Raw genomic sequence first — 21,921 nt, forward strand, 5'->3', positions numbered from 1 at the left:
ATAAGGCCAATGAGAAAGAAAACTGAGGAAGCACTGAGGGCCCAGCTTTACGTGAAAAAGAATGATTCCATTAGGATTACTTCTGTAGGCAATCTTCCTATAGGAACAGAAAGTCACGGTAAACTACTTACTTCAAGAGTGCGGCTAAAAAAAAAAAAAGAGTGCGGCTGGCAGGGCAGACACAACAGAAAGATAAGAAACAAGAGGTTTGCCTGGAAATCTCTGGTAAACACAGTAAGTTTGCTATAGTATGTTTTAAATTCAGTCTTTTGTGTTCATATGACTTATTTTCTCATTTTTCTTAAGAGCAGGTGCAATGGGTCAGATTCTATCTCCTGAGTCTCTAATGCAGTGCTATACACATGCCGTTCACAGTAAGAAACTTAAAATATGAATTAATAACTCAGAGTTAATAAACACTTACTCTAAGTCTAGGCATTATATCAGATGCTTTACATTCATTTTCTTTAATTCTAATAGTTCCACAAGGTAAGTAGTATTACCTCTGTGCTACAGAGGAGAAAAAAGAGAATAAGAATGTTGAGTAATTCACCCAAGGTACAAGGCCAGTGAAGAATGAGGCCAAGATTCTAGAATAGGTCTGCTAGACCTCTGCAATGCCTAAGCTTTAATCTACTAAATTGTTTTTTGACCACCAAAAAAGGACTTTCACACTGACTCTAATGTTAAGAGTTTTTTTTTAGTTAACAATCAAATTATTTCAAATTAGTAATACATGGTAATTAATAACTAGATATATTTAATTTAGCAAAATTTGCATTGAAATACATGTTTATGTTTCTACTTAATCCCATACCAATTTATCCCTATGTGAAACCAAAGTAAGATTTTCAAAATGAAATACTATCTTTCTGACCTTTGCCATTGCTCAGATTTTATATTTACAGTTTACTGTACATAGATGATACCAAAAGCAATAAGAAAAGAGTTCATATTAACACTGAGTGAGGAAGAAAAATATGTTGTACTGAACTAATTTAAAACCTACCATTCTGCACAGAAGATGTGCCTGAGTGAGGAGCTTTCTCTTGATTCTCCTTCTTTACATCCATTGACTCTTAAAGATAAAGAACGGAAGAAAATAGTGAGCAATACCAGAAGGCCATAGCAACAGTCTGAAAGAGCACTTACAAAAACTATAAATTAAAACTATTTTCCAATAGGAGCCAGTTTTAATTTTATAATTAATATCCTCATTTTCTGCACAAGACTTTACTTTCTAATACACTATGTAACTTATAATTTGCTTATTTGTTTACTGTATGCCTCACTCCACTCAAATGTAAGCTCCAAAAGGGCAAGGATTTATTTATTTTATTATGTCTCTTTTGTATACTGCTGAAACCTCAGTGCCTAGAACAAGACATGGCATGCAGAACACCTTGATGCATTTGTTAAATGAATGAATGAACAAACCAAAATGAGCTGGGGTGATCAGTACAATGTTCAAATTAATGTGCCCTAGAAATAAAGTGGATGCGTTTGAGAATTTAAAACAACAAGGAAGTTACAATACAGTGTAATTCAAGGACTAGGCAGTTTTTCTCTGTGCCAAGCTGAGGAGCTCAAATAGCACTGGACCTTGAGACTTCATCAAATCTAAGATGTTATTTCATCCACATTTATTACAGCATATATCTCTTCAAGGACTCATTTAAAAATTAATCATAATACTATTATGCTGAAAAAATTAACCACAATTCCTTATTATCAAATAATTAGTCAGTGTTCTTATTTTCCCAATTGTCTTTAATATTTTAAGTGTGTCTGTTTCAATCGGGACCCAAATAAAGTCCATACATAGCAATGGTAGATACATTTCTTAAATCTCTTTTGAGCTATAAGCTCCTCCTCCTCCTCCTCTTTTTCTTCCCCTCTTTCTCTAGCAATTTTTTTGCTAATGATACCAGGTCAGAGTTTTCCAGTCTGGATTTTGCTGACTACCTCCTCATGGTGCTAGGATCTTCTGATCTTTATATTTTCTCTAAATTGGTATTGATATTTCGATCCAGAAGAGCTTAATCAGATTCAGGTTTGGCTTGGGGGTTGGGGGGAGAAGATGACTTCATTGGTGGTCTCGTGTACTTCTCACAGGAGGTTCCTTATACATCTGGTTCTCTCTCCTGTTGTGATATAAGCAGCCATGGATGACTATTGCCTAGATCCATTAGTTCATTAGTGGTTGCAAAATGGAGGTATTCTAATTTTATCATCCTGTCTTTATTAGCCAGAGAACTTCTACAGAGAGAAATCTCCTCTCTTCAACCACTGAGTTACCCTGAGGTACAGATCACAAAGGGAAGTCACAATCAATGCTTTATTCTTTTCCTTTATTTTCTAGTTTTCAAAATAATGAGATGGATCCCTAGCATTCTCCACAGATGACCAGTAAGTTTTATTTTGTTTTTTTAAATATCACTATAAACTCATGAATTTAACCACACTTGATGTGTTTCCATTTATTGCTATTTTATCCTTATTGATGCTCCAATTGTCAAGTAACAAGTTTCTTAAAGAAGAATATATCAATGATACCAGGTATACTATTTAATAACAGATCTACTTTCTGGTTATAACTGAGTGACTGTTCAAGATATGCGAACACTCCAGGGGGATATATGGGCTGCTTTCTATTTAAATAATTTGACTAAAGAAAGTACACATTTATATTTACTATATCGTCCTACAGTAATATTTTCTAATAGGAAAGAAAGTGAAATTATAAAAGCATGGTTCCTGCTCTAAAGAAGCTAACAGTCTAGTTACAGAGACTATACTAAATTGATACACTTGACAAAAATGGAAATAGCAGAGGATAACATTCAGCATGCAGCCAGAGAAGAAGTCTTAAGAGACACAGGACTTGAACTTGGTCTTGAAGGAAGAACAGGATATAGGATGGCAAAGGTATGAAGAATGTATTATGGGAAGGAAAATACCACTCAAAACAGAGTGTGCAAATGAGTGTGGCATATTCATGGGACAGTGAGCAGACTTCTCACTAGAGCAAGACAGGATGAAGTATTTTTTTTAATCACCCATATTAGAGTAATAAAATTTGAACTCTGATCTTGGCTGTCACAGATTGTTACATGACCTGTTCACTTAACCTCCCTGAGTTTCAGCTTTCTCATTTATAAAACTAAGAAGGGAAGACAAGACTACCTTTAATAGCTATTTAGTTCTAAAATTCCAATTCTAAGCACCTAACACCTTCTATAATTTTATTTTATTTTTTAAACATTTTTATTGAGTTATAGTCATTTTACAATGTTGTGTCAAATTCCAGTGTAGAGCACAATTTTTCAGTTATACATGAACATCCATATACTCATTGTCACATTTTTTTCACTGTGAGTTACCACAAGATCTTGTATATATTTCCCTGCGCTATACAGTATAATCTTGTTTATTTATAATTTTATTTCTAAAAAGGCTTTTTTCAAACATTCAGTCTACCAGAAGATACTCATTCCAAATGAATAACCAAAAATATTTATCATCTTTAGACAAGTAAATCTTACCTTCATTGACTGTTTGCCCCATGGTATCCCTCTCTGGTGTTCTTTCCTACAAGGAGAAAATCAATTACTGCCTCCTTTTAACACATTTCTGAAGGATAGTATTATTAGAAATCAGCTATTATGGTATTACATTAAACTAAAAAGCTTGATAGGAAACTATCAACAAAATGAAAAGGCCAACTACTGACTGGTAAGAGATATTTGCAAACAATATATCCGATAAGGGGTTAATATCCAAAATATACAAAGAATTCATACAACTCAACATCAAAAAAAAAAAACAAAACAAAAAAACAAACAACCCAATTTAAAAATGGGCAGAGGATCTGGATAGACATTTGTCCAAAAAGGTATACAAATGGCCAACAGGAACGTGAAAATGTTCAATATCACTATCATCAGGGAAATGCAAATCAAAACTTCAATGAGATATCACTTCACACCAGTCAGAAAGGCTATTACCAAAAAGACAACAAGTAAGTGTCAGCAAGGATGTGGGAAAAAAAGGGAACCCTTATGCACTGTTGGTGGGAATGTAAGTTGGTGCACCCACTATGGAAAACAGTATGGAGATTCCTCAAAAAATTAAAAAGAGAACTACCATACGATCTAGCAATTCCACTCCTGCATATTTATCTGAAGAAAATAAAAACACTAATTAAAAAAGATATCCGCACCTCTATGATTACTGCAGCACTGTTTACAATAGACAAGATATGGGAGCAATCTAAGTGTCCATCAACAGATGAATGGATAAGGAAGATGTGGCATATGTGCGTGCGCACACACACACGCAATACAGTATTATTCAGCCATAAAAAAGAATAAAATATTACCATTTGCAACAACATGGATAGACCTATAAAGCATTATGCTAAGTGAAGTAAGTCAGACAGAGAGAGACAAATATTGTATGATTTCACTTACATGTGGAATCTAAAAAACAACCAAAAAAACCCTAACAAAACAAAAACAATCATAGATACAGAGAACAGGTGGTTGCCAGAGGAGGAGATAGGAGAAAGAAACAGGTGAGCGAGAGTAAGAGGTACAAACTTCCAGGTGCAAAATAAACGAGTCACTGATATGAAATGTATAGTGTGGGGAATATAGTCAATAATTATGTAATATCTTTGTATGATAACAGATTGTAACTAAACATATTGTGGTGATCATTTTGAAATGTACAGAAATACTGAATCACTATGTTGTGTAACAGGAACTAACATAGTGCTGCAGGTCAATTATACTTTAAAAATAAACAAATTCACAAAAAAAGAGATCAGATTTGTGGTTACTAGAGGTGGGGTGGCGGGAGGGGAAATTGGCTGAAGGCAGTCAAAAGGTACAAATTTCCAGTAAGATAAATAAATGCTAGGGATGTAATGTATCATGTGATAAATATAATTGACACTGCTGTACGTTATATATGAAAATTGTTGAGATTAAATCCTATGAGTTCTCATCACAAGGAAATTTTTTTCTATTTCTTTAATTTTGTACCTATATCAGATGATGGATGTTCACTAAACTTACTGTGATAATCATTTCATGATGTATGTAAGTCAAATCATTATGCTGTATACCTTAAACTTATACAGTGCTATATATCAATTATATCTCAGTAAAATTAGAAGAAAGTAAAATAAAATGAAAGTTAAAAAAAGAAATCAGCTATAGTTAGGTCATTTTAATCTCTGTCCCTTGGATGAAAAATGGTAAATTCAGTAGATTAGTAGTTGTCAGTAGCTGAGGGGAAGGAGGACTCAGGAGTGACTGCTAATAGGTGTGGGTATGGGTATGGGTAAAGGGTTTCTTTTTTAAGGAAATGAAAATGTTCTGAATTAGATGGTGGTGATGGCTGCAGAACCTTGTGAATACATTAAAAACCAGTGAATGGTACATTTTAAAAGGCTGAATTTTATGGTTAAATGAATGAAAACAAAACAAAACAAAACATTGTAAGTTGGTGGAGTTGAGATTCACTAAAGCCTATCCCAAAAGTCCACTTAAGCCCATGTTACCAAGAGGTAGAGGAATCATGACTGTATTGATGAAACTTGTAAGAACTACAAGAGTCAAGTCTTCTAACAAGACAATTACTTGTTAGAAGGCCTGTGTATTTTGAGCCACTAAATCATTAATTCAGACTTTTTCTGCATGTCCACAATATGCCAGACATTCTAAAACAAAGATAAATAACACACTGTACTTGACCTCTAACAGCTCTGTCTAGTCAGAAATAGGCACACGAATAAAACACAGTATAAATGTTATAAAAGAGGTATGTACATGGAAATACTGAATATGGCAAAGTGATATCTACCTCCCACTGCTCTATGCTTGTAGTCAGAACATGAGCAGGGTAGTTTGTTATTTAAAGGAAGCCTATGGAGAATATGTTCATTAAGCCACCCAAAACATCTCCTGCACCTGACTCAATAGACTTACACTCAAGCATCACCTCCCCAAACCTTGCTCCTTCTAACATTTTTGTTTTTCTTACTAACACCACTACTTTTCAAGGTACATGGCCTTAAAACCCCACGTATGACTGAATGTGAAAGGTTCTCTTATTTCACTCACACATTCAATCAGTGGCCAATGTGTGCTCTCTCACTTTCCTTTCCCATGCCATTAACTGGTTTACACTCTCATTAGCTCTTACCTAGTCTAATATCATAGCTGCGTAACTGTCTCACCACAAGGGTCTTTCCCCACCGCAACCTACCCAATAATGTCATACATGGTCTGAGCTGTTTTCTGCCCAAATCACCCTCTTATTTCAGTAATCTCACTGACTACTGAATTGAACAAAAATATCTTCTGTGGGGCATATTTAAGGCCTCTCACAATTTCAAAGCCACCTGACTGACATTTACCACTTAAGCTATCCTGCAGCCTAGCCCAAAACTCATCACGTGGTTCTATCTGCATGGGATACCCTTCCTTCCTCTTCTGCTTCTGGAAATCCTATCCATCCTTTAAGGCTTAACATAAATGCAACCTTCTTCTCGAAGCCTTTCTTGATCTTTCTGCATTACTACCATCTGTTTCCAGATGTGATCTACTCATTTATTTAACAAATACAGAATTCTTGTTAAGTGCTTGATGCTGTTTGGACAGAAGATACACAATCTACTACAAAAGAGCTATAAATCTAGTGGGAGACACACACTGACAAATAATTATTGAACAAAGGAGAGTAAAATACAGGCTCTTTGGGAAGATAGGAGGCACAAGTAACCAGGAATATAAAAGAAGGCTTCTCAAAGGAAGTGTTCCTATAGAGATGAGCATTTCAATGAGCAGAGAGGAATTTCAGGCTGAAGATACAAAATGAGTGGAGGCTAAAGAGAATCCTGCTTCCTCTACTTGATTATGAAATTCTAGAGTTGCTGAGTTTCCTTCAGGGCACTCATCTCCCTCTATAGTCTCTCAGGGCCCACAGCTTCAGGAGCCGCCCATACACATATGACCTGCAAAGTATTACCTCCCCTTCACAGACCTCATCTCTGAAAGTCAGAGTGAAATAATCAAGTGGATTGCATATTCAATACCACTGTGAAGATGCTGTCAATTAAGGACTATAGCTTAGTGGCTAAAGAAAAAGACAAAGTGAAATATATAGAGGGTGCTAAATCGAAGCATAAAATAAAGGCAGATGAGCTGTAAACCAAGTGGGGAGCAAAGGGACTTAACCAACTCTAGTCAGAAAGCAAAAAGTTGTGAGTTACATTAAAGTAAGTCCCATTACTATGCAAAGGGGTTCAGTTAAAAAAACTGTGGGATGGGTCACACATAGAAGGTATACTCCGGTTCCTGTGTCCGTCTCTAAAATCTCTAACCCACAACTGAATTCTTAATCTCAACTGGTATCAATTGCTCCTATTAGTTGAGCAAGTGATTTTGTAAATCCTAGAAGGTGAAAATATATGTATAGAAATAATTAAAAGCACATCTTCAAAGGCCTAGATAAATAAATTCATGCAGCATGTTCACAAGTTGGAAGATTTCTTAGATAGGCATAAAAATGCACTAACCAGAAAAGAAAATATTGATAAACTGGATTTAATCATGATTAAATTTTCTGTTTAGCCAAAAGCACTATTTAATCAAGATGGAGTAGTATTGGCATAAAGACAGGCATCTGGATCAATGGAACAGAACAAAGTCCTTAAAGATTCACATATATATGGTCAATAGATTTTCAACAAAGTGCCAAGTTAATTCAATGGAGAAAGGATAGTTTTGCTTTTTTTGGGGTTTTTTCCCCAATAAAAGATGCTAGAACATATCTACATACAAAAAAAAAAAAAAAGGAAGAAGAAGAAGAAAGAAAGAAAAGAATGAAAAAAGAAAAATTATACTTACAAGTTAATAGACAAAAATTACCTTGAGCTAGATCATAAACCTAAATGTAAAGCCTAAAAGTATAAAATTTCTAGAGAACAGAGATCTTGTGACTCTGAGTTAGGCAATGATTTCTTAGATATGACACAAAAAAGCACAAAGCATAAAAGAAAAAAAATTGATAAATTGAACTTATCAAAACTAAGAACTGCTCTTCAAGTTACATTAAGAAAATAAAAGGATAAGCTACAGAATGGGAGAAAACATTATAAAACACATACCTGATAAAAGATCTGTATCCAGAATATACAAAGAACTCTGACAATTCAAATTTAAAAAGGCAGACACAGCCCAATAAAAACAGAATTGGTGAAAGATTTAGACAATCACTTCGCTAAAGAAAAAACACAATGGCCAACTAGCAAGTGAAAATATGCTCAACATCATTAGTATTCAGGGAAGCACAAATTAAAGCCACACAAAAAAATGATATACCATGACATAAATGGCTAAAATTAAACAGACTGACACTACCAAATGTTGGTGAAGACGTGGAACTGGAACTATTATTCACTGCTGATGGGAATATAAAACAAGTATTCCTATTAAAGCAGAGCTTTCTTAAACAAAAAATAATCTTAACTCCAAAACCAATGTTTTAGAATTCAAAACACTGAATTTAGAGGTAGAACCACAGACCAAGGAATAAAATACTCTACCTATCTCCAGATAAAAACAGGAAAAATTCCAGACTCCTTTAGTTTGAGCTTAGCCATATTAGATAAAACCAACTCTTTCAGTGTTTGGAAATGTTTCCTTTTCAATTATTATAGTCATTCAGCACCACTGAGCAGACATACCCTTCTGTGAAGTCCAAAGTCATGTCAAATAAAGAATTCAATATACAAAAAGAACTCAAACTGTTTAGGAAATGAGTCAGTGATTCAATAAGCCTTCCCTTTCAGTCATTATGATGTTAAATGCAGTGAGTTGTTGGAAGACATCATCAACAGTGAGCTTATGTCCACTGTGGTAATTTAATAATTCTTTCAGGGTCACAATAAAATCAAAATCATCTGCCCTAAACACTCTTCTTCACTACAAACAGCCTTTATCGTTTTCCTTCTTGAGCCACGTGGCTTCCATGTTCCACTACACCAATCATTTCAATGTTAAATAGTTTTTCCTTTAAGAGAATATGATCCTGCCCTGTTTTATTTCCTTTACATATATTCCACAGCACCTAGAACAGTGCTAAGTACAAGATGGATTCAAACTGAACACCTGAGTGGATATTCACCAACCTTTAATAAAACAACACTTCTTTTCAAATATTTTGAAATTCACACACTCCACTGGAGATTTATTTTCTCTCCTGACTCTCCCCAATATTCCTACTGTCCAAGTTCTAAATTTGGCAGATGCAAATATGTAAATTTTCACTCAATTTATGCACCAGATAGATATACGATCAAAGTGAATGCTTAAACTTACTTTTGAGCAAATACAGATTTCTGTGTTAGAAAATATCACTACTTAAACTATCTTAAACTTCAAACTGCCATGCACTATACAGACCAAACTGTACAGTATAATATTACAGCTTCTTCCTTGTTACAAAAATGCCCAAATCTTAAAAGAAAGAAAAATTAAATTCTCTGATAGGAAAATGGACAATTCCATTCCAAAGAAATAAAGTTAATAAACAAACTGCTTCTCTACTGGGCTCTCAAACTACAAAAGCTAATCCATTTAACCCTGTAAAAAGGATAATTTTTTTTGTTTTACTTGAACACATGACTTATTTACAAACACGTGGGCATAATCACATGTCAAGGGTTTATGCCCCTAAGAATCAACAAGGAAAAGCCTGTCCTCCAGGAGCTTCCCTGCAGGGCTTCCAGGCTGTGTATCCAACCAACATTTAGCAGATTATCAAAGCAAGTCTTATATAATACAAGTTGTTTACCTGCTCATCTCTCCTCATAGACTGTGAAGTGATCGAGAATACAGGCCACATATTACTTTTCCTTGTAGCTCTCCTACAGGTAGCACAAAAATTTGCACTTAAAAAAAAAGTACTCAAACGTTCTACTAGTAACTAAAATTTTACTATAAGTGCATACATAGGTCTCTATAGGATTATATGAGTAAAAGATTATTTAACCATGGAGAGAAACACAGGACATATTCTAGGTTGTTAATAAGGCTTACCAGGGAGGATAAAGACGATGGTGTGTGGGGCAGAGCGTTATAAATATATTTTGTGTGATATAATTCTATTTGTAAAAAATTTGTGTAAATTTGCATAAAGAAATACAAAAATATTTTGGTGAGCCTCCTTTTTTTGCATCATAGGGTGGTGAGATTTTAGGTGACCTTTATTTACTTCCTTATATTTTTATGTATTATTTGAATTCTTTACAATGGTATGTATTAAATCATCAGAGAAAGTTATTTTCACTGTGTGGGGGTGTACCCTGATAGTTTTCTTAAATAACCTCTAACTGTTGTTGTATTATTAAGAAGCTCTGTATATGCAATGCTGGTCTATCACATAAGTTTTAAAAAATTATATAGTTATTGTGATGGTTACTGGTAGCCATAACAATCACATAGAAATATTATTTCTAGTGCTTAAAGCCATTACAAATTACTTCATCTCCCTGAGTCTTGGTTTTCCCATATATGAATTAAGGCTGTTACCATCTATACTTCATAGTGTAGTCATGAAATTAAATGTAGTCAGGAAATTAAATGAGATGGTGTAGGCAGAGCACCTAGCATAGTACCCTGAACAACTGGAAGCTCAAAGACTGTTTTCTATCCCACTACATCTGTCCTTATTAAAACTCCCCGAGATGAGTGTGTTTTAGCATTAATACAACAGTAATTATGTTGTAAAATGAAGCTATATTCCTACTTTGATTCCTGAACATTACTTCCTTATTCTCTTCCAAAGTACAGATTAAAAAGGTGTTGTTTAAGGAAACAAATGCTAATTTTAAGGCACTCTTAAATTAAACAGTAATAAATAAACATGTAATGCTCAGACACATAATTACCAAAGAAAGCAGCCACCATCTACCAACCAGCATTATATTCTAGCTAAAGCCAAAAGAAATCTGATGTCACCCCATACTGGATGACTTTGAGGTATTATTTCCTTTAGGGTTGGTGAGTACTGAAAATAGCTTTTGGTCCTTTGTGAACCAAAATGGCCTTTGCGGACTCGTAGAAACTAGAATAGTTTTGTTTCTTCTTTTTCACACCTTCATCATCACACTCAAAAAAATAGAATACAGATTAGTAAAGGGGGGAAAAAACCCCACCTATAATCCCAGTTAAATAATACCTCCTGTTAACCATCTGGTGTATATCCTTTCAGTTTTTAGAAATCACATATACGATACACATTTGAACCACTTTCAAATGTACATTTTACAAATTCCATATACCAATAATATTCAAATGAAATTCTGCCCATATTATAAATTTATAAAGCCAATATTTTTAGCTAAAATGAAAAGTGGACAATAATAAATGTCTTTTAATAGTCAGTGACTTATGGAATAACTCCACTATTCTCAAGATTAGCACTCAAAACAGGACAAAAGTTACTGCTTATTTTGTAATCTAAAAAGTGATCAACAAGGCAGATGAAAATTCATTTACTAGGATTTGGGGGTAATTTTTAAGTTTAACAAACATTATTTTTTATAATGTTGGATCTCATCAAAACTTTCCACCATTTTCTATGTAACTGTTATGTAATATACCATACTATTTTAAAAAAGGATTAGCAGTTCCAATTTAAAAAATATGCCTATAACAGGAAGGGGTTTTTTTTAATTAAAAAGAGCAAATAAAAATGTACCAGTTGGAAAAAATTTAGTACTCAACCAGAATGATTAACTTCTCTCTGGTCTGTATAAGTCTCACTTCAAGATAAAAGTACATACAAACTGAATGGGAAAGATAGACATTTTCCTAGGAATGAACACTTGGAGAAATTTGCACAAATTTGTACAGAAAGTATCTTTGACTATAATATGAAAAAAAAACAGAAATTCTATTGTCACTGTTAAAATGCCCCAGCATTACAATGAAATTAATCTGTCTTTCAGTCACAATACAAGGATAGAGACTATAGAAGTTGAAGGAATAGACCATGATCTGTTGGTAAATGATGGACAGCATCAATTCACAGTTGATTCCTCAGAATCCCTCAAATTAAGATACACCATGGAGTTAAGAACATATCTATATGACTTATATACCAGAAAGGCAGACTGCACAGCTGTTATCTTTTTGAAAATAATATTAGGAGCCTGACTTTCTTTTAGAAATAGACACACCTCATCTCCACAGTGGTGGTCTGCAGACCAAACTGCAGAAAAACTTAACTTGGTTCTCAGTATACTTTGAGCTGCCTCAGCACTTTAAGAAAAACTCAAATAAGACCCCCAAAGTAGTTCTCCATGTTACATAGGAGAGAAAATTTTGGCAAGAAAAAAAAATAAAAGCTTTATTTTTGCCAGCACTAAGAAAAGGTGTTTCACTAAATGCATGTAAGGAGAAACCTTGCTGTATAAAAAAACTGAAATATAAAAAAGCCAAAAAAAAAAGTATTAAGTTACAGTGCCTGACATTGACATTTCCTTTACCAAAAGATCACAGTTAGACTAAATCTAGCAATTGTATCCAGGAGACTGAGTAAGGATGGATAGTCTGGGATCTTTCACAAAACCATTTGTTTTGCAGATTTTATCTTAGAATTAAGAGCTGGTAAGAGATCAACAAATGTTTTGAAAGTCTTGTACTATTTTAAACCATTATCTCAATACAATTAAACAATGTAAAACAGTGATTAATAGTGGAATTATTAAACCTAGAACTCCTATTGCTCTTATCTGATTCTGGAGAAAATTCTGTAATTTTTTTTTGAAAAAGACAATTTTAAAGGACTATTTAGCAAGTTAATGGGTCTATAATTCTAAGATTACAGGGTTCTTCCATTATTTGTTTGTTTGGGTTTTTTCTCTTTTTGCCTCTCCATTTTGCTTTGTTTTGAAAATGAGGTAATATTCTTGGAGTCTCTAATTAGAGATCACTACCTGAAGAGTCAATAAGCAGTAACATTTTGACAAGGGCAGGAACTAAACAAGTCTAACTGGCAAAAAATTTCCCAGGGCTCTTTTTAACTTTCAGCCATTAGTCAGATGTTATAAAATGGATGGAATTACAGAATCTCAACCTGAGAGTGTATAATTTTTATCAGTGTAGAAAAGATTCTCAACTATATTATATATTTACCAGACTGACACCTTTCCCTGATGACCAGGGTTTTGGTAATAAATATAATAATAATACGCATAATGCAAAGAGTTGCTGGGATACCTCACTTTCTGCATCTGGCCTCTACCTTCCCTCTTCTCCTATAACTGCTTTCCAAGGCCCCAATTATCTCCCAGGCATCAAATCCTATTTCAGGTTTCAGTCCTACTTCTCCTTGACACTTCAGGAGCCCTCCACGATGTATCGGTCACCCCTGATCCCAGACACCTCTCCTCTCTGAGCCTCATTCATTATTCCCTGGTTGTCCTACCTCGATTATCCACCCCTTGTGTCTACTTCCTCCTGTTGTAGCCATTGATCTTCTCTAGTCACTCAGTCTCTTCCTCTAGATTCTACAAATTTTAAAGTCCAGAATTTCATTCTATTCCATGGCTGATGCAACATCCTTATGTAGATGACTTCTGTATCAGCATCTCTATTCCTAGTCTCTCTCCAAAATTTCTAGTCTAGCCAATTGAACATTAGTCTAAATGCCTCACAACCACCTCAAACACTACATATTTTAAAAAATCAAACTCTTCTGCCTTCTAAAATGAGCTCCTCTTCCTCTGTCTCCTATCTTAACAGACATTACAAAGTCCCAGTCTTTCTGAATTAAAAGTCATCTTTGAGTCTTCTCCTCCTTTGTCCAATATACTATCAGTTACCAAGCTCTGTTGATTTTTGAAGATCAGAAAGCTGGTAATGAAAGAAAAATGATTCAAACCTAGATTTCTCAGACACCAAAAGACGGGGCTCTAATACACTCTTCATGCTTTGAAAGGGAGAAGTAAGGAGACATACACATCATGCACCCTGGACAGAATGGATCCATGAAGGCAGGAGAAAATAAAGATTATGGTCTGGGGTCTACTGATGGTGGTGCTGGCAGTGGTAATAAAAAAATACTAAGAGCTATTACTTACTGAGCTTTTGTTAAATGTGTGGTACCCTACTAAGGCATTTATATTCATTTTTCTTATCTAAAGCCTATTATAAGCCTATAGAGTTAATACTGTTATTAATGTCCATGTGAAAGTTAAAGATATTGAAGCTCAAAGACCTGTACAATACCACCTAGCTAGATTTAAACCTAGGTCCATGAATGCTAAACCATTATGCTAAACTGCTTCTGTTGTGTTTATATATGTGCCTTATCTCCCCTACTAGATGATAAGCTTTTGGGGACAGTATTACACCTGGTTTACCTTTATATTCTGCAGTGTCTATCCACCATGTCTATCATATAGTAGGACCACCAAAATGTTTCCTAAATGAGTAAATCTGTTCTGCCACAGTATACTTTTATCTAAATGATATAATCCCAGAATACTGTGGTTTTAAAAAAATTTTTGGTGAAGTTTTGTTTTGGCTGTCATTGTTCTCCATTCCTTTCTGCAATGTCTAATCTGCTGTCTTAGCTTATACACAAGTCTAGATCAATGAGCCACGGAGAAAATGATGTGAGATCTGAGATAGTCTCTCACTCTCCACATCTGATAAACTTCCATTTTTAAATTCTGAATTTGATTTCTAGGATGTTTGAAGTCTCAAAAAGACACACTGCAGTATAAATGGGTTAGTATTATAGGTATTTTTCCAGAGAGAACAACTAGGTATACTATGCTATACAAGAATTCAGTTTATAAATTGCAATTATATAACAGTTGGAACTAAAACATGTGCTTTAAGCCAATTTTCACAAAAAATGGAGAAGACACAGTCCCTATACACAAAATAATTTAAGTGCAAAAATATTTCATTATATCCCCTTGAGTATAATCAATAGTATATAGACTTATCAAGGCTAAAAGAGGTTTACAAATATGCTTGCTGGTAGTTTTAAAGAAAAGGTTGAAATAAGTGATGCAAGCTATATACACACATAATTCACCAGAGACTATTAATGAAATAACACAAGTAGAACTTTTTTTTTAGTCTTTATTGTTATAAAGATACTATTTTAGCTATGTTTTCCTTTGACAAGGAAAAGCTGGCTATTTTAACTAAAAATTCGCTCCTGGTAAGATGATCGTATTAGTATAATTTTAAAAAGTATATACAGTTGGCCCTCCATACCCATGGATCCAGAGGGCCGACTGTACTAAGCCATTTTATATAAGGGACTTGAACATCTGTAGACTGCTAGAACCAATACCCTGGGGTTTCCAAGGGACAACTGTAGTATATCCACTGCAGAGCTATACATAACTTGTTGAACTGGACGTGATTCACCACTTTAAGATTTCACAAGCATCTACTCAATTTACTCAGTAATCATATTTCCCATTTTCTGATATATTTATAAAGGTTATCATTTAAAACTTAAATTATAATGTTACAATTACCTTTAAAATAAAATCCCATCTCTGAGGAGGGTATAGCTCAGTGGTAGAGTGTCTGCTTAGCATGCAGGAGGTCCTGGGTTCAATCCCCAGTACCTCCGTTAAAAAAGATAATAAAATAAATAAATAAACCTAATTACCTCCTCACCCCAAATTAAAAAAAAGATGAATAATATAAAATAAAATCCCATCTATGAACTGTGAATAATCAATATTAAGAATGAAATTTTTAGTAGTGAGGATTTATCAAATTAAGCCTGCTGGAGGAGCAATTTTAATCATGCTTTAGTAAAGTCTACCCCCAACAAATTAGAAATTAATCTTTTTCTGTGTCAAAGTAAACCCAAAAATAAAATAACTATTTTCAAGAATTTTTAAGTTATCTAAAAAATTAGAGTTTCCAACTTAAAATAATTAATCTCTCAAAATTTAAAAACAATTTATGTGAAAGCTATGCATTTAGTTAAGAAGCATGTCATGTCAGAAAACAGATAAATGAAAGACAAGTCAAGCATTGCCAAAATCCCAGTTTATAGCTGTAAATTCCTAAGGTTTTAAAGCACAGTCACAGGCTAATTGCCCAAAGACCTGCTGCCCACCGACATTTGCAAAGGACTGAAGTTAATAGCAGGGCATGTCAATTTACTACAGGCAGCTCTCAGTGCGACATTTTGACAAAAGAACTAGGTCAGGTTACAGCCTGTTTCTATTATCACAGCATTCTAGATTTATGGTTTCTAACACTGGCCCTACAAGAAATAATGGAAATGATGACAACAACAATCCCTGTTAGACAACAGACTACAGGAAAGCATGCAATAAACCACAAACTAAAGTGACCAGAAAACTAAGCATCCCTGACAACACTTCAAACATGAGGCAGGTGTCAGTAAATTACTCATTTAAATATTTCTACAACCTCTCAAAGTCTCAACACAAAAAATCTCAAATCAGAGTTTCTAATCTAAAACCAAGCAATATATAAATGTATTTGTCATTATTGAGTACTATATTTTAATTCTTTTAATAACCAAAGACAATTTCATTTGAACAGATTTATGAAACTCTACCAAATTAATAAAAAGTAAAGAGAAAATAATGATAATTACTTTTCAAGTAATTTTAACACATATTGGAAAATACTCCAAATAATACTTGAAATCTTTGAAAAGAAAAAAAAAGTTTCACAGCAAAGGGCACAAGTTTACAACTGCATTCAGAGAGGCAAGAGAACTAAAGAGAAGAAACATACGATTCAGTCACTGCTTATTTTAAAACTAAAAGAAGTCTGTCAATACATGTGTTTAAAAGGCTACATGAAAGCTATAAGGTACATACCAAGCAAACGAAGCTGTTCATCTGGAATTCAGCACCAGTTAATCCTTAGGAGAAACAATGATCAAGAGAAACAAATTTGTATTCCAAAGACAAGAAGTAAAAAAGTCCCACCAACTTTCCCCTGAAAAAAGAAAGCATCCTCAAGCTATGCCCTAGAATTGCAATATATCTATCCCTTCTGAAGTTTACAATGGCACATTACCACAAAAGGTGGGCACTCTCTTTCCGCTCTTACAACAATTTGCTTCTATAAACTTAGGAAGGGGCAGAGCCACAGCCATAAACACAGGTCACAAGTAGTAGGTAGTCAAATGCTCTCTATCTTCAAATGTTTCCCAGCTCTTTCCTCATACAAAGCTTATTCTTTTTTTTTTTTTTTAACTCCTCGGTTAAATAAGGAATTGAACAGCACGGTCATATAAACTGCTTATAGGAACCTCAAATCTTCCACCGTTCACAGAATAAGATATCTTCATTTCTTATGTTAAAACCTTTCCAACATATATAGGGATATATGTTTAGTAGAAATCACTTAGCATAAAAATCACTAGTATTACTATATCTCCGGTGGCCAAGGTTTACTTGTATTAGACAACATAAAGACCAAATTAGCAAAAATGCCTTATTCATGAAAACCAAACAACATATACGTTTTTCAAATCTTTCATGGTTTCTGAAATCTTCTGAAGTTGTCCTGCTTTAAGAAACCACCAGCCCTGCTATCTTTTAAAAAATGAGATGTTATCACTACAGTAAGGGCATTTCTATGCTTAGAGTAACCAAAGCCCAAGCTAGTTAGAGCCTGGAAATTTTACTTAACCGCTAAATTATACCAACCCATTCTAATCTACGATAAAGAGCAGTGGCTTCTCTCACTTATTTCCCCCAAGACAAAGGGATCATAAAGATTAAGACTCCAAGCCAAGGAAGGGTAAACTTTTTCTTTCAGAATGACCATTTGCCATTTTCAAAATTTCCACATTTCTGGTTCCTGAAATCAACAATCACTTCAAATTCTAAGTTATTATGTAGTAATTTTCAGATATTAATAATGTTCCTAATATTCTCAGAGGTACTTGATTTGCTCACTCCAAACTACAAAGCATCTGGCAATGCCAGACCAATATTTGCACCACAGCCTCAAGGCTCTAACGTTGATGGCTAGCAGAGCTCACTTTCTTCATATCTTATATACCCTAAAACCCAGCAATATTACTATATTATACTAACTATACTACATTATCAGGAGACAATGAGACTCCCAGGGAGGTAAGCTAATAGAGAAGATGACCTCAGATTTCCATTCACAACTGGAATGAGAAGAGAGCTGGCATTAAGGGAAAAAAAGCAGGAGACAGAGTAACCTGGCAAAAAAAAAAAAAAGAACTAGAGGTGACTAATAACTCAAACAGCAGAGGATCCTTTGCATCCTTCAGTATTCCAGTTACCAAAGTTCCAACAGTCATGTCTATTAACCCAAACAGAAGGGCAGTAAAATATTCAAGTGACATCTTCCTCTCCCCTCCCTCTCTCCCCACCTTGCAAGAGCTCAAGCTAAATCTGGGATTTGGATTTTCCTTGAATGGAAAAAGGGGCTACATCATTTTCATTAAAAAAAAAAAAAAAAAAAAAACTTGGCATTTATTCAGCCTTTTCAAAGCACTTTACTATCATCAATTATTTCTCAGTGAGGCAGTGCAGGATTACCCTGACCATTTCATTGATGCGGAAACAGACACCAACAGCAAAGGGAACAGGGGCAGGAAGAGGGGCGATAGGAAGCATCTGGGAGGAACAGGCAGACAGCTAAAAAGGAACAAACCCAAAAGAAAATGAGAGTCACATCTGGCTTATAGCTGACCATCATAACACTTATTTGTTATTTTTTGAGCTCAGAGAGATGTCTGAAACACATTGAAAAAAGAAAGTGCTCTAAACTACCAGTCAGTTAATATCTAGTTACAGCCTAAACTACTCAGTCATAGATGTAATGTTATCTAGCATTAAAAAATACCCACTCTCCAAAACACATACTGATTTCAATTGATACCAGCAATTATTTCCTACTTCAAGCTTAACCAGTATGTTAACTGTTTGACCCAGAAAACAATCTCTTACAAAAATATATAGCTTTATATAATCATAACAAAAGAGGCACAAACTTTATATCACATAAGTCAGAAATAATTCAGTTACACCCAAATTTTGTTGAGAATTATGAACAATATTGACTCCCTGAATTTGCCACTGAAATAAAAGACTGCTTGTTCTACATTTATACTGATTTTCTTAGATATAACCTTGAAATTTTCAGGAATAAATTACTGATGAGAAGCCTTAAACCCTGAGAAACCAGCACACACAGCAGGAGGTTGAACTACACTCCATACTACAGACAGCATAGGTACTTAATAAAGATATGTTGATTGAAGGATAAATCAAAAACGATTGACCAACTGCCTCATGAAAAAAACACCTCGTTAAGACTGACTCCAAGATTTCTTGTACATATGACATCATTAACTTTAAAGCATCCTCACACATAAATAATATAGTTCAGTTATGTTAATCTTTTGTTCCCCAAACTATCAATTTCAAAACAAATCAGGTTCTCTGGGGGAAACAGGTATACACCCTTATAAGTTTTCAAGGTTGTGTTATATATGAAATTTACTCAAAAATGTCAGAGCCATTTAAAAATTGTGTTTGACTAAGTTTTTGAAAAAATTCTATCACACTGTTTTGAAGAATATGCATAGAGATATAACCAAATAAATATAAGGCATCAGGTGAGTGTTCATAAACTCCTTTCTCAAAATCCCAACTGGACTCATTTCCAAAGGCTATTTTCACATTTCTCCCATTAAATATACAAAAGCACAAATAGACTGAAAGAACATTCATCCTTGGAAATACGTTATTTAATGAATTAAGAAAAAGTGGTGAGAAAAGCCAATCTGTCATTACTGAAGAACATTCCCACACACTTATTGAAAAAAGCATTAAATAGGCGTCTATGAACTATGGCTATAACACATTGTTTGTCACAGGAAGTTGTACTCCATAAATGTTATACATCTTGTAACACTCTTTCCCCAAAATAGAAATATGAATAGGTTTAGGAGCATTAAAAATGCAGCAGCATCTGCAGTTTTTTGGGGAAAGAAAATCATTTCCAATAATTTCGCAAATCATATGATCGTAAGGAAGTACTCACTTTCCCTGCCTCTGTTTCCCTCTACCAACCGATTCATTCACTTTTGGAGATGTCTGTCCTAAAGTCACCTTACAGGAAAGTCATAACTGCTAATCTTCTAATTCTTCAAAGTAGAAGCTAGTTCCAAATTGTAATCACACTTTATAACTAATGTAAATGTACTACAATCTTAAAAAAAAAAAAACAATAGTCTTAAACAGCAACTTCTAACTAAATACCTGTGCTACCCAAACATTTGGGGCGGGGTGGGAGATACAGCGCGAATTTCATCTCAGCCCTCAAAGCTACCTAAAACCTTAAGGCGCAAAATCTATTAAATTCGCCTACTTGCTCTCCCCCTGGTGATTCACACTAGAACGTAGCACAACCATTATCCAGGTGGAAAATGCGAGAACGCTATCTCTAAATGAAGGCAGCAGTCAGTGATCCTTTGACCCAGTCATGCCGCGAGAGCTCGGCGGCCACCTCGCCGTTCCGGGGCAGAGCTGGAGCCCCGATCTCCGGCCCCCACCCTCACCCGTACCCCCACCCCCAGGACGAGCCGCGCCTTCCCGCTCCGCTTCTTCCCGGAGGGCGAGCAACCGGCCGCCCCCCTCACCCCCCCGCCAACCGCCAGGAGCCACGGGGCGGGAGTCCGAAGGACACCTGGCACCGGGACCGAGCCCGCGCTCGGCCACAGGCGCATCCTTCCGGACTGACGTTTCCCTCCCAAACTCCAAAAGTTACCTAACAAGTCCCCGGAAGGTTCCTGGGAGAGTTTCAGCCCAGACCACGCAAAGTCATCCCTACTCCTCAGCCCCGCTGCCCACCGCGCTGTCCCGGGGCCCCAGCCCCACCCACGGCGGGAAGATGCTCGGTTGGGTGCTGTCCGCGCTTCGGGTCAGGGGACGGTTGGAGGAGAATGGTCCGGAGCCCAAACGCCACGGGCGGGATGGGCCGGTGCACGGCGACCGGGCCCTGGGTGAGTATGAGGGGCGCGAGAGCTGCTGAGGGGCGTCTCGGAGAGCGCTACGTGGGGAAGGAGGGGCCCTGGCCTCGGGGCTGAGGCCGCCGAGGGGCAGGGGAGCCCTGGCCTCGGGGGTGAGGCTGCAGAGAATGGGTGACCGGAGAGCAGGGCCGAGCTGAGGCCGGACCCCGCGGGGCGGTGAGGGGGCGTTCCTCGCGCGGGACGCGTCGCCGAGGACTCCCGCCCGCCGGCGCACAACGGCCAGAGCTAGGACGCCACGGCTCCGCCTCTCTGGTCCTCACGGGGCCCAGAGTCGCCACGTACCTCGAGTCTCGTCGGCGAAAAGAGCAAAATTCTGTCACACGGGTCCCGCGAGCCGGTACCGGTCTTCACACCGCCGCCGCCATGTTTGAGAAGCCGCGCGCGAAGCCGCGCATGCCCCGCAACCGCCACCGCTGCCCCGCCCCCTCCTCGCTGCCCGCGTGCCCTGGGGTTGCCGCAAGCACGCCCTATGACCGCAGCCGCGTGCGGGGCCCGAGCTGGGGACCCAGCCGGAAGCTCGCGCGGGTGGTGGCGAGCGATGAGACGCTGCGAGCCCGGGAAACCCCAGGGCAGTTTTCCCTCATCCTCCCCCCGCCCCAATCTGCACTCCCGCCAAAAAAAAAAAAAAAAAAAAAGCCGGTCGCAACCCATGCACCCAAGACTGTGGTGTGTCCCAACTGGCAGCCCAGGCTCCGCGTCAAGTTTCATCAGAGGGAAACTCGGTCCCCTTGGCCATCGCCTTCGACTCTCGGCCACCGCCCACCCTGGTCACGCACCGAAAATGCAGGCGCTTCCCTA

General features: G+C 36.6%; 1 protein-coding gene across 3 annotated transcripts in view; it reads right to left on the reverse strand.

Moving 5' to 3' along the window:
• Positions 1-21,706, reverse strand: part of SCML2 (Scm polycomb group protein like 2) — a 91,896-nt gene extending 70,190 nt beyond the window's left edge. The window contains exons 1-5 of one of the 3 annotated variants that reach the window (XM_074359054.1): positions 21,406-21,507; positions 16,919-16,962; positions 9,868-9,940; positions 3,546-3,591; positions 1,010-1,078 (exon numbers count right to left, since the gene is read on the reverse strand). In XM_074359054.1, the coding sequence (XP_074215155.1) occupies positions 1,010-1,078; positions 3,546-3,591; positions 9,868-9,918 (166 nt within the window). In that variant the 5' untranslated portion in view covers positions 9,919-9,940; positions 16,919-16,962; positions 21,406-21,507. Of the gene's footprint in view, positions 1-1,009; positions 1,079-3,545; positions 3,592-9,867; positions 9,941-16,918; positions 16,963-21,405 lie in introns of all 3 variants that reach the window. The other 2 variants (XM_074359055.1, XM_074359056.1) reach the window with 2 other exon arrangements.
• Positions 21,707-21,921: the final 215 nt, after the last annotated feature.

Source organism: Camelus bactrianus, chromosome X (assembly GCF_048773025.1).
Source record: "Camelus bactrianus isolate YW-2024 breed Bactrian camel chromosome X, ASM4877302v1, whole genome shotgun sequence".
Taxonomy (NCBI): Eukaryota; Metazoa; Chordata; class Mammalia; order Artiodactyla; family Camelidae; genus Camelus; species Camelus bactrianus.